At 40.3% G+C, this 13,617-nt stretch overlaps 1 protein-coding gene across 1 annotated transcript in view; it reads left to right on the forward strand.

Annotated features, from left to right (window-relative positions):
* The first annotated feature begins 1,525 nt into the window (after nt 1-1,525).
* The window catches only part of SPOCK1 (SPARC (osteonectin), cwcv and kazal like domains proteoglycan 1), a 318,418-nt gene continuing 306,326 nt past the window's right edge, over nt 1,526-13,617 (forward strand). Inside the window, exons 1-2 of the mRNA XM_075164638.1 lie at nt 1,526-1,653; nt 2,000-2,167. Coding sequence (XP_075020739.1) covers nt 2,000-2,167 — 168 coding nt within the window. The 5' untranslated portion in view covers nt 1,526-1,653. The remainder of the gene's footprint in view (nt 1,654-1,999; nt 2,168-13,617) is intronic.

Raw genomic sequence — 13,617 nt, forward strand, 5'->3', positions numbered from 1 at the left:
TGTGTACCAAGGGGAGAATGCAATGCGGGGTACTTACGTCCGTATGTGCTTGTTCTCTGCTGTTAAAATTAATAAACCCTCATTGTTTTTTCAGTACCAAAGGCTTTATTGTGGTTATGTGGTATTTAGGAACTGTATTTAAAACCCGATCCAGGAATAGAACTGTATACTGAGTTCGGTGCTCAGATATAGCAGTAAAAAATTAATAAACTTGACCCTTTCCTGTGTTACTAAAGAAACCCCTAATGTGTCTGTCTGGAAAAAGTGGAATTAATCCTGTTGATAGCTTTCTCTGAGAGAAAAGGCAGTATTTACAAGACAGTTTGTTGAACCATATTTGAAAAATGTCATATGGAACAGCACTCACAGCTGTATTTAAAATGCATGGTCAGCAAAAGCATACGTCCTCATTTTTGGGCATCATATTAATTAGCAGGGGATGAGTGCTTTCTTCCATCCAGGTGCAGGGAATGAGACCATCAATGAGAGCCTCCACTCCATATTTTAAAAACCAATTGTGGATGTGAAAATTCCCTCTTTCCTATTCCTTGAAATGCTCAGAAGTGAGAGGAGGAGAAGTGCGTTCCTCACGGTCTTTGGGGATGGATACAGCAACAACCACCCAAATCCCGATGTGGGAGATTGCCCAGCCCTCTCGCCCACCTCCTCAGCTGACAATGGAGATCTTTCTCCTTTCTTGCTGGAGGACTCCTCTTTTCGCCCTATTTCCTAGACCAGTATGGAGCTCCCCTCATCTGCCCCCTTCCCATTCTTAAAAATGGAAGACGGCTTTACCCTACACCCTTCTGACGGCTTGGGCACTCCCCTACCTCCTTGTCTGGAGCGGGAGCAGAAACCTCTTCATGGTGTGGGATCTGTTGACCAAGGGAATAGAGCTCTTTGTCAAAAGAAATTAAGAATTTAATGGGATTACTTTAACGCCTTTGAAATGTCATTACGTCTGGAAATTGTAAAACCATTGACTCAAGATAGTCAAATCCTACCCAGGGCTTATAAAAGCAGGTGTTTGTTGGGGTTTTTTATGTTTTTAAGGTCAGTTTTATGGCTCTGTAACTCCTCAGACTGCAGCAGTAGTGAAGACTCTGTTGTCGATCCCTCTGAGGAGGCCACCCCTACCCTTCCTCACCGACACCCCCCCAGCCGCCCACTGTCTCCCTGCCCCGCCATGGGCTCAACAGCCTTTTCAGGGCCACGGTACAGATCTCCAACAACCCCGTGGCCTGTTCGTGAGACCCGATCGCCAGCGGGAGCGACCCCGCTTCGCTGCCGACACGCGTGCCAGGTGCCGCGGGTTCCCCACGCGCGGGAGGGGGGGATCCTCCGCGCTTCACCGAGACCGTTAGGGCGACCGTTGGGCGCGCGAGCGGCGCCTCGCCGCGCCCTTTACCTCAGGCGGGCGCCGCCAGCGCTGGAGCCGCGCTCCGCCCCCGCCGCCGCGCGCGGCGGGTAGATGGCGCCAGACCTCGGCTGCCGGCGCACGCACGCCCCGGCGCCGCGCACACACAGCCGGAGCCGCTGACGGCGCCTACGCGGGGCTCGCCGGCTCTCCGACCTGCCGCCCCAGCAGCGGCAGCCGCACAAAGGAGAGGAGGAGGAGAAGGTGGCGGCGCGCACGGTGCTCGCAGCCCGGAGGTAGGGGCTTCCTCTCCGCCCTGGCAGCCAGACTTCGCGGAGCCAGCGCTGGCTGCTCCCGCGGGAGGCTTTGTTGGGGTTTCGTAAGGCTGTATTTTCCCCTGGCTGGTGTCTCTGCCCGGCCCCAGGTGACCTGTTTTATTTTTATTATTATTACTGCTGCTGCTGTTCCCCGCCCCTCCAGGCCGGGCGGGTAGGGTGGGTCTGGCGGACCTGGCAGCTCCGCAGCCAGAAGTTGGCGAGGGGAGGCGAGCCCGAACTTGGGTCCCCTCAAACTTCCCTGCCCGAGAAAGCCGCGGCCGCTGCCGCCTCGCCGCTCCGCTCCCCTCCGCTCCTCTCCTTGCAGATGTCGGGGGTGCTGGTAATCGCTGCCTGGTGCTTCCTGCAAGTGGAGAGCCGGCATCCTGAAATCATCACGAGTACTAGCAATCATGGCAATTTCCTGGACAACGACAAATGGCTGAGCACCGTTTCGCAGTATGATAAAGACAAGTACTGGAACAAATTCCGGGATGTAAGTACTTCTTCGTTTACCGCGTACTTCTTGTTTGTTCCATTTGACCGTAGCATCCTTTCAAGGGGTGGCTGCTGGCTTTTACAAGATGTGGGTGGAAGAGAGATGCAGCTTGGGCAACCGGTTGCTGCTTGTATGAAGGATATCCAGAGCTGTTTGGAAGCTGGACAGACAGTCCTGGCATTCTCGATTACCCCGTCAGTCGGGGCAGCTTGGGCTCGCTGTCAGTCTCACTGAAGGCATACGGTCTTCAATTTTCCTTTGGGGAGGAACTTTGAGTGAAGTTTCTGTGCCTGCTGCTTAAGAGGCTAGTTAACTGTAAAATGATGAGACGGGGTGTGTGTGTAAGAAGGGAATATTTACCGGTTCAAGCCACAAGGTGGTAAACAGTGAAGCTTTTTTTGCCTGCAGATTTGGTGGAAAACATTTTATTGTCAATTCTGCTCGTGGAGATCTTTGAGGCTGGTATAGGGTTGGAGGAAGCAACACTTTGACTCTTTTATTTTCAGTCTGGAAAATAGGGGTAACTTCAAGATGTGTTATGACATGTATCTGTACAAAACAAATCACTTTCTTAAGCTTAAAATTAATCCTTGAATTCCCCTAGTTTGAATACAATTGCGTGTATTAAGTCAATGACTGGAGAAAGGGAAATGCAACATTTATGGTAAATGTAATATTTACAGAGCTCCTTTTGCCTCTGTTGTCTATACGTTGAAAAAGCTTTCTTGGAGTACACACAGAAAACCCTGCTGCAGTCTGCCCAAGGCTGGGCAAGGGAAACATTACTGTTAATGTTGATCATGAGCACATTGAGGTTAAGTGTTATTTATTGCGTGGGATTTGCGCGCTGTGGCTGCAGCGTGACTCTAGCAAAGGGAAGAGTAGAGCTGGCTAGCAGTTCTGCTAGTACTATTCTGTAAGAATTTTTTTGTTTGTTTGTTTAGGAAGCTCTGGTGTTTTATAGTATATTAACAAGTTAAACTTTGATGCCATGCATTTGTCTCTGTAGTCTTAACACTGTATCTTACTTTGCAAAGAGGAAGTCAAAGTATTACAGGTAAATGTGACTAGTCTCTGCCTAGCTTGTTCTCTCTACATTTTTCGCTGGTTGTGGTTGTCTCTGTGTCTGAGAAATCATGCTGCTCTGAACCTCAATATAACAAAGTATGGCCTTAACAATGGTATTAACAGATATGTCAGAATGTGTATTTGTGTGCAGTTACTGTGATGACATCCACCTACAGGGACTGTTGAAGCTCTCGTATAATAGGTGTCTGGAAAAACCTCTGCTTGTACAGTAACTACTGTTTTATTAAGGGGATTCTACAGTTAATATAGATTCATAGATCTTTACCAGGCTCCAAGGGAATCTTTGTTAGTATCTGGTTTAGTCTCCTGGGGAATGCAGGTTAAGGATTTCACTTGTTAATTTCTACATCTAACTTGATGTGAGAATTTGGCAGCATTTGAAAATGGTAAATTGAATGAAGGACTGACAAATTAATCCAAAAACACTTTTAGCTAGGGACAGATTTATAGCAAGGGACATCTTTCAACAGTCTCCTTCCAAAATGAGGTCTTGTATTAATCACACTTCTTGAGCTTAAAGTTTTTATTTAATTTTATGCAGTTTTGTTTGGGTTTGTTTTTTTTCTTTTGAAGCCTGGAGTCCTTGCAACTTCTCTTCTCATCCCCTTTCCCCAATCTCACAAGTGCAATTGTCAGAGAAATTATTCCTCTTCCTATGGAAGATGTTCGTGAAGACTACCACTTTCATGTTTTAAGGCTTCACAACTGAAAATGCTTTTTTAGACTTTCTGAAAATGCTAACAAAAACCGTAAAGCCTCAAAACTCTTTTCTATAGAAAGAATCATTTTATGGGGGAAAAAACCTCTTAACCAGTCCTCTGCCAAGCAAAAGCAAATAGTATAAAGTTCATGCAAAGTTTAGGTATCTTTCTACGAGCTGTCTTAGTGGTTCTATTTAATTACTTCAAAACTAGCATGTTACGAATGCATATGATTATCCGTGAAATCTTTTATGGGGCGAATTAACAGAGACTACTAATCGTCTCCTACTAAGCTTTTTCCAAAAAGAAAACATAAAAAGCTTGCATATGTAATTAAGCTCTTAATAACTTGTCTTCAACCAAAGTGATTTAGTGTATCATAATCTTCTGTGAGAGGTTCTGTGTCCACAGATGAAGACATGCATAGGTAGAGTTGCTACAAATGTAGTAGGTATAGTACAGACAGCACGTTTCTTGCATGCAGAGATGTCATTAGATGAAATCTGGTCCTTGCTTCATGGCTGTGTTGTCGGGGATAGATTGTTAAAACATTTGTTAAAAGACTGCCTGGTGAGATGCAGCCATAACAGTATTAACTGTATGTATGGGGTAGACTAGCATTTCATTCATAATTGTTGAATTGTAGGGAAACTATCTTCCCATCTTCCCTTTGTTCCCAAACTGTAACTATATATCCATTGTTACTAGATGAGGTTCGCAATGTGGGCTTTGCACAGGAGGCTGGACTATAGAAGTGGTGTTGAACTTGCAGGTAAAACTTTCTTGGGTCTGACACTACAGCTACTACAGAGCAGAAGGCCTACTTCGTACCCTGTAAATCAGCAGAAGCAAGGTTGCAGTAATGATCATAATTACCTGTAGTAGCTTTCTGAATTTTATGTCATGTTATATAAATACAATAGCACAAATATTTACATAACTATGGCCTTATGTACAGTAGGAGAAACACTGCACCTAAGGAGCAGTGTTTATGGAGCTAAGATTTGATTGTTTTGGGAGTGGACACTTTAAACTTTGTATGTGCATGCAGCACAAATGTGTGCACACATGTGTGCGTATAAATCTGTCATAATGTGGCAGTACTGGATGGTTTTTTTTACAGATGATATATAATTGAATATAAAATTTTAAATTGGGCTTCTCTAAACTTTCTCCGTTATTCTTTTCAAAATCAATTGGTTGGTCAGCCTTATTGAGCTATGGTCCAATATGGCCTGATTTGAGAAGACAGCTATTGATTGTTTTTTTTAGTATGACCCATATTTCTTTTGGGCAAAGACAGCATGGTAGTTGCACTTAATGGCCCAGCAGTCATTACTCTTCTGTGAAAAGAGCACAGAAGTACACCTCATTTGAAGTCTGCATTACATCCACATAATCAGGCTAAATTTTTAAGTCTGACTGAATTTCATAGTGTGAAATGATGCCCTGTCAACATTTTCAAAAGGCCTCAAGGGATCTGTTTAAAACAATACTTTACAATACAATCTTTTCACGTGATTTGAACACAATTTGTAGAATATTCAAGTGCTCCATTTTTAAAAACAAGCAGAACCTGTAAATGAATAGTAAGACCAATGTGACTGATCTGTTGTGAAGCACATGCTGTTGAAAATTTTGTATGTTGTCCAGTTGTCCAGTATCAATAATGGTGTAATGTCTGATGTATAAATAAGCTTTCAGTATGATCTGAACTTGATATTCCTGTCTGTCTTCCACCCCTTTTTCCTTGCCTGCCATGGGCTTTCTGTCTGACCAGTGACAAAATCTTAGCACTGTCTAAAGTCCCATTTTATAGCTGGGCATAATAGTGTTTTTCTTCCTCACAACTGTGTGTTGAAGCTGTAAAAAAGAAAGGACAGAGCTCAGGACCTGCGGTAATATGGAATTTTATTTACCTAATCCATATATTGAATGTGGCTTGATGCATACTTAAGTAACTGACTAGGTCTAGTTTAGTAAGTATCTAAAAAATAAAAACTAAATCAATATAATTATTACTAGAAAAAGAAAAAGTAAGCAAGGTGGAGTCTGTAAGAAGGACCTACAGCTATTTCCTTTGTACAGATTTGAAGCTTGGAAAAGCAGACATCAAGGATATGAGAGTCAAATTAGACCTTTTGATATTATGAACACAAATGTTAAGGCCTCGATCAAATCTGTTGAGAGAGATCCTTTGGCTTAAGAGGAGCTTCAGCGCAAATTCGACACCTGAATGTGAAGTGAATTCTTATGAGTCTTAGAAAGCATTTATTATGTGAATAGCCATACGCATTATTGTAATAGGTCACACTGCAGCATCTCATTGTGTTCATAGAGACTTGGCACAGAAGGCATAGAATAAGTGTCCTCTTAGTGTTAGGCCTGTCCTTAATCAAAATTATATGAACAGACTAATTCTATTACTTCTACTTGGAGTTATGTCTATTACATTATTAATGCTTATATATAAAAAGGTAATAAGTTCAACTAGCTATGGATTAAACTGCAAAAAGGAAGAAAAAAGTAAAATGAACTTAGAGGATCTAGTACAAACCATGCAAGGAGTTTCTATGAAGTTGAAAGGTAAGAATCTTGGTTTCAGTGTGCGTGTTTATGTATTGCAGGCTGCCAGACCACGTTCTGAGCATTAACTAAGCTGTTTCTCTAGATTTTATTGCTTACAGAGTTTTAGTTCAGGCTATTGTGTTAAAGCCCCCATACATTATATGCCTGGAAATGCTGTGAGGCTGTGCATGCCTAAGAAGCAAGGCATGAAATGTCATCATCTGTGCATATACATTTTCAGACTTATTGTGGATAAATAGTTGCATATAACTATCAGCAGTATGAATAGGTATATATAAGTAGATTAGAATAGATGTTAGATTTCCCAGGTTGGTCATAGACTACCATCCCCTGACATGATCCACTGAAGAGACAATTTTGACAGTTATTCATGTACATCACCTTTCTGAACCTATGAGTTCCTCCTCACAGCTGATCAGAAGTGCAGTGTTAGGTGATAAAGCAAATACAGGGCTAGGAACTGGGGGACCTGTATTGTTCCAGCTTTGCCACTGATGGATTGTTGGACTTTGGGCTGGCTCTTCACACTTCTGCACTGCTTTTCCCCTTGTTGCACTTCCTTTCGCTGATTTGTTTAGCCCAAAATTAGAAGTGTGGTGGTGAAACTTGATAGCAGAGAGTTGGAAAACATGACCAATACCGAGAAGAGTTGGAATACCAAGCAGGCAGAATTGGAAGACCTTGAGGACTCAAGTAATAGAAATGAAATGAAATTTAAAAGTACTAAGTAGAAGGTCATGGAATTGAGAGCTAACACGGATTTATTCTGGGTTCTGGCAGCTCAGCTTAAAATAGATGAGAGGGAAAACCTGTGTACTTTTATTGATTTGCAGAGTTATGCTAAGTCATGAAAGTAATGCTAATCTGAGGAGAGCAAATATATTGTAGAAATACATAAAATTAAAGATTTCTGGTTCTGTTGAAGAAATAAAATTGTACGATATATAGGAGAGAATACTTAATTAGGAATATTGTGAGCACTTCTGATCACTGAAATTCAGGAAAGACAAATTTTTATGGAGTTGGTGAGCCAAAGGGCTTCCAGCATCATAGGGGAAAAGAGCCTGTTTTAAAATAACATACTATATTAGTTTACTCATACAAAGCTAATTGTGTAAGAGTAGATTTGCTTCAGAACGTTTATTGAGAGAGGGACAGCAAAAGCTGTCTTGCGTGAAGTTGAGATAAAGAAATAAGTAGATAATGGGTGGCAAAAATAACCTTATTCCTGAATTTAGGAGTAAAGTTATTACTCCACCCAGAGTTTTGTTTTAAAAAATTATCTTAATGAGCACTTCAGTTTCAATATGTAGCTTATATGTTAACAAAAAAGATGATGATGTAGCAAACTGTAATAAAAGAACCTGAATTCTAGAGGCCTTGGAGTTTTATATCACGTTTCTGTTCATCGAGTTTAAAGCCCCTTGCAGATGGTTGTCTTGCTCCTTATCCATACAGCTTCTAGTGTGGTGGAACCTGATCTGCAATACCCAAGTATCCCCTGAGCCTCTGGGATTTTTGAGCTTACAGTCCATTTGTATAGACTGGGTTCTTTCTGCTGTCTCTTCCCTGGCAGGTACATGCCTTCAGTGTGATCTCACTACCAAGGACTCAGCCAATTTCAAGATACCGCCTGACACAGTAGGGGAAGCTACTTAGCTTCTTAGCTGTTTGGGATTGTGTTTTCTTTTTCTATGTTGTCTTTAGATCTACAGGCAGAATAAAGTATTTTTCTGCCAACAATTTATTACCGGAACATCACATTTTCTACTTTCTTCACCTCAAATGTAAGCACAGGTTTTTCTGTGATTCAGTGATCAATACATATATTCTTGGAGAAACCACTGAGGCCTTGCTAATTATGTAGTAATGAAGACAGTCATAAGGAAGATTACAGTACACTTGAAGAATACCTACTAGCTAGGTAACGGATGTACCCAGTCAGTAAAGTGGCTGGGTTATGTGATCGGTCACAGGCACCTCAGGCTTGCTTCCCAGGAGATTATCATTCCAGGCCCCCCTTGAGATTTAACTGAGGGTGAAGATTGTGTGTATGGATTCCAGTGGATCTGGACTGAAGGACAACAAAGTTGACATGTGATTTATACGTCTACCCAGACACTCTTAGCATACGTTGTCTCTTAGGGCAATCCTTGCTCAACAAAGGAACAAGGCTGGAATATAAATGTGATTGAAAAGTACAGCTGAGATGTACTTGCCAAAGCTGCATGAAGTTTAAAAGAATAGCAAAACATGAGACTGAATCTGTGCAAATGTAATTCGTAATCAGCATCTTACAAACAGAAGAGATATGCTTACTAAAAATGCCCTTCTCAAACTTGACACTTTCTTTCTGCAGTGGGCAAGGGGAAAAATAATGGCATTTATGTCAGAATAATTAACTTGGAAGGTACAGAGCGCCAGCTTTTTGTAATTAACTGACACTTATCCAGCTTCCCTAGGACTTACCTAAGACTCCAAAGCTAAATAGGTCAGTAGAAAATTAGTGTGTTAGTTTCTGTATTACATGTTTCAAATTATAATGGAATTCTGTAGATTTGAAGTTTTCACTAATATGTTTTACAGGTTTTTAGAGTAACCATTCTTGGATTCTACTGCTCCCCCGCCCTCCCAATTTTATAGGATTTCTTTTTCGTAGGGGTTTGCTTTATTACAAATTTGAACTGTAATTTTGTCAGATTCCTGGGAGGTGAGTCTTCCCTTATGTTTCTGGATGTAGACTGTATGTTTTAAGAGTTGCAGCAGTAGCTATAGGAAATAAAGGATGTGAAGAGCATGCTGCATCTTTATAAGGACAAAAGAGAAATCTTTTGTTTCTTAGGAGCATGAGGTTAAAAATGAATAAAAATGTGGAAGAGCCAGTTTTGATGTATTGCAATGTTAGCACCTTTGTGTGTGTGGAATGGAAAAAACAGCAAATCAAAACCTGGTACGCAATTGTGGGATAGATTTTGTTTATATATTTGTCGAAACTCACTCTTGTAAAAGGGAAAAAAGAGGGGAGAAAACCACACACAAATGAGCCATGCGTCATGTCAAACCACGTTAGTGTAGTATAAAATGGGTGAATTGAAAATAGTCATAGGAGGCTGAGTTCTGATGTCTGTTAGTGTAACCACTGTTATAAGGCTCAAGTATCGATGGGTAAACAATACTAGTTTTACTTCAGGTAAACTGTCCAGGATTAAGGTTGAGAAAACCAGGCTCATTATTCTCAAGTGCCAAAAGTTAGAGCTTAGTTATGATACCATGTATTGAACATCAGGGAGATTATTACCTTTTTTGTCTCAGATATTTTAACTGTTTGCTCTATATTTATGGTTTTAACCATAATATAGGAGGCTAGAAATATGTAATTTCTAACAATGTGTGCATTTTTTGTGGATAAAATACGAGACTCTGAATTTGGGGTGGGGCAGCTGAGCTGCTTTTACAAGAGGTAGGACTTCATGAGAGAAAAGGAGGTCAAATATTACATCTAGGGTATGAAAACTCTTTTCTTTTAGATAACATCTGTTTATTCAAGGGCTGTTTGATTATTTCTTTTCTTGTGTAGCCGAAAATGAGATTTGTCCAAAATAGCTGTAGTGAAGTCTTGGTTATGTTGAAGCTGATGACTAAATTCTCAAAGACTTTAGTGAGGCCTGCGTTTGATTCTCATATTGCTCATCTTCCTGTCCTCTTAGACAAAGAACAACTGTACATGAAAGACCAGTTAGATTAAACAGTTGTTCTTGGCTTTTGGAGGACGTCGTGTAATTGGAAAAGGCTGAAAGATCAGGTGTCTGGCCAGTGTAAATAGAAGCAGCTCCCTCGAAGTCCCTGGAAGAATCAAACTATCTGAAAATCAAACATTTACAGTCCACAAAGTACACATTTTATAGATTCCAACCAAAACAAGAAAGTGGAGTTGACATAGAGCAAAGTTAAAGTAATGCTGCTGCCTCCAGTGTGAATTTCTGTATTTCCAACACTTAACTCTGTTTCAACTTTCTCCTGCTAAGGTACCAAGTCTTAACTCTATGTAAGTAGCCTGTCATCAGGTAGATAACTCCAGCAGTTATCATTGGTGGATTTGCTGTTGCAGGTTGGCAGCTAAAACTGAATTACACGTTTAGACTGAACATCTAATGTCTAATGAGTTTCAAGGCTAAGATATGACTCAAAATTCAGTTTACAGATAAATTGCTAAGCTACCGAATAGAGGTTTTGGCAGGGAATAGATTGGTCTTTATCTGTCACTTCTGTAGCTTGCTTTGTAATCCAGGGTAACAGAAAATCATTCTCATTAAATAGGTACAAGGGGGCATCAATTAATTCTGTGATCTTAGCTGTCTTCTTCATGAACTTAGTGTCATATATCCACTTCACTGGTTGTTTTCTCCTGGGCAGATAGAAAAATACTTTATTAAAAAGTACTGTTAGAGTAACTATATTCAGACTAGTTTTCCAAAAAGGTTTCAATATATCATGGCTTACAGTTGAATTCTGGCTAACGCTGGGATTGATAGAGGTAGTGATACTTGTCTGTCTATGCAGGTTATCTTGAAACTGTCCAATCAGAAAATTCAGGTGTGTAATACAATTTCATTTGAGATACGGTCACTTTATCCAAGTCTCTTGTACTTTGAACAATGATTTCCAGGAGAACTCTGTTAGTCTTCCGGTATTTGCGTATGAGCTAATATCTAATATACTGTAAGCACTTGTACTCCTTGCTCTTACGGGAGTTTTGCTGAGTGTGTTAATCTGCGGCAGTAGGCGCAGCGGGGCCCATCCTGTTTGGAGCTTTCCAGTGCTGAACCTGCTCTTGGGGTGCCAGACTGCACAGAGCGGGTGAAGACTTCTTCATCTCGTTTAAGAATACCTAAGCTTTTTGTGGCATTCTTTGCTATGTCTCAAAGCACTTTTCTGATGTGGTTAGGCGTACGGAGATGTATATCTAGATTAGATAGATGTGGAAGCAGAGGATAAAGCTAGTTCAGAGTTACCCATCAAGCTAGTGCCAGGTCTAACAACAAAATTTATGTCATGTCAGTCCCAGGACAACGCTCTCCTACTGAGCTACGTACTGCGTTGGAATACAGAAAGACAAAGCTTAACAGGTCTGTATTCTTCCTTTGGATATATGTGCCACTATCTGACAGCAGTGTTTATTGGGTCAAATTAATTTCTTGTTTGATAACATAAGCTTCACTCAAGGTATATAAGGGATAAATTTTGTCCATTATTTTCTCAGTGAAGCCAGGATAACCAATCTTTTTGATGATAGCTAGACATTATTTATTTATTTATTTATTTATTTAATACTAGATAGGTACACCTCTCGTTTGATATCATATTGAAGGGGGACTAGGTATTTCCTATCTATAGGCACAGGATAATTAGTGATTTAAATACAGAATTGCCTGCCATATTCCTTAAACACAACCATGAATCTCCACATTGTGGTTCACTCAGGACAACAGCATCAAAAAAGAAATCATGTCACATTTAATTAGAATAAATATAAACTGGAAAAATACTGCACAACTGTCAGTTATGCATATAACTCAGTTCTCCAGGATGAAGGAAACTGGTAAACCAGATATATTTGCTCATAAGGAGGTATATAGTAATTCAGATCAGCGGCCACAGATTTATTAGTCTCCTCATGCTTATATAACAAAGTTAAGCTGGATATAACAAGTCGCTTAATGGTTTATTTTCATTGGAATACGAGGCAAGATGGACTGAAATGATGATCCTTATGTGACACAAATGTCTATTTTTATATCTAGTCTCCTTTTCTTTCTATAAATCCTTTGGCTCCTCTCATGAAGTGGTGCTTTGTGTCTTATGCATGTGTCTTATCTTAGTAAATGTTAAAATGATTGGGAGAGCAAAGATTTTGTGACTTGTAATGAACATCTTATAACCTGAGATGAAAGGTAATTTCCCCCCTGCCACCCCAGAGATAGTGCTGTTAGAGATTGTGAGTAAGCATTTCCTATACAGGTGCAATGCCTTGTAAAAGATCAAAGAAGACTGAACATAAGTACAAGAAACTTTAGTGGGTATAAATGGACAATTTTTGAGCATTCATAAAAAGATAATATAAACAATTTTAGAACCATTTTAAAATATATTGAAACTTCCACTTCTAAAGCAACATCTGCCATCACAAATAGTCCCATCTCTGTATGTAAAGGAAAAAAAAAAATCCAAACAACTTTTTATGGGCTGTATTCTGCTATCAGTATTTTTTTAAGTAACTGCAGAACCTTAGCATTAGTTGCTGTTGAGATTCTCCGTCCATGGTTTAATGGCAGAATATGGCCCTATGTAATCAAGAATGAGCAATATTGTATTACAGTACTGTAATACAGTACAAATAGAGATAGATGTGGCGTGTGCTCAGCACGGCTGTAGTTTTCATTAGCAAAGAAAGAAGTTGCAAACAGGAAGCAATTTTGAAACCTCCATCATTGCAAAACCATTACTGGTATATCAGGGATGGTGCAGTTCCATCTGGAATGATGCAAGATCGTCCATAAAATTTGAACTCAGTAAGGAGATATGTAGATATAAAATAAGATACCAAGCTGAAGCCTTAGGGCATGGTTGATTTTAAAGCTGAAGCTTCCTGAAATTAGCTGAAACTGCAATGATGGAATAAATGTGTTTTCTTCAGTCATTCCTTCATTCCTTAAAAAGAGAAACTACAGGTGCAAGCAAATGGGAAAAAAAAAAAACCCCGAAAACCAAAAAAAAAAAAACCAAACCAAAAACAAAACAAAAAACCCCGAAACATACAATTTGTGTCAGGCAAATAAATGCTGGATAATTTAGCAGATCCAGCCAGAGGAGTCATGGCTGAGATGGAGACATGCTCCATTAGGTGAGAAATCATGGTTGGAACAAGCTTTTCTAAAGCCCAGAGACGTCTCCTCATGGAAGATGCCTGGCAGAAAGAGGAAATGAAGAACATGACGTGTGTCTGTGTGGGTACCTAGGTAATGAATTTATAAACACAGACAGAATGGGAAGGAGGTGGATAAGGAAAAA

The sequence above is a fragment of the Calonectris borealis genome, chromosome 15 (assembly GCF_964195595.1).
Source record: "Calonectris borealis chromosome 15, bCalBor7.hap1.2, whole genome shotgun sequence".
In the NCBI taxonomy this organism is placed as follows: Eukaryota; Metazoa; Chordata; class Aves; order Procellariiformes; family Procellariidae; genus Calonectris; species Calonectris borealis.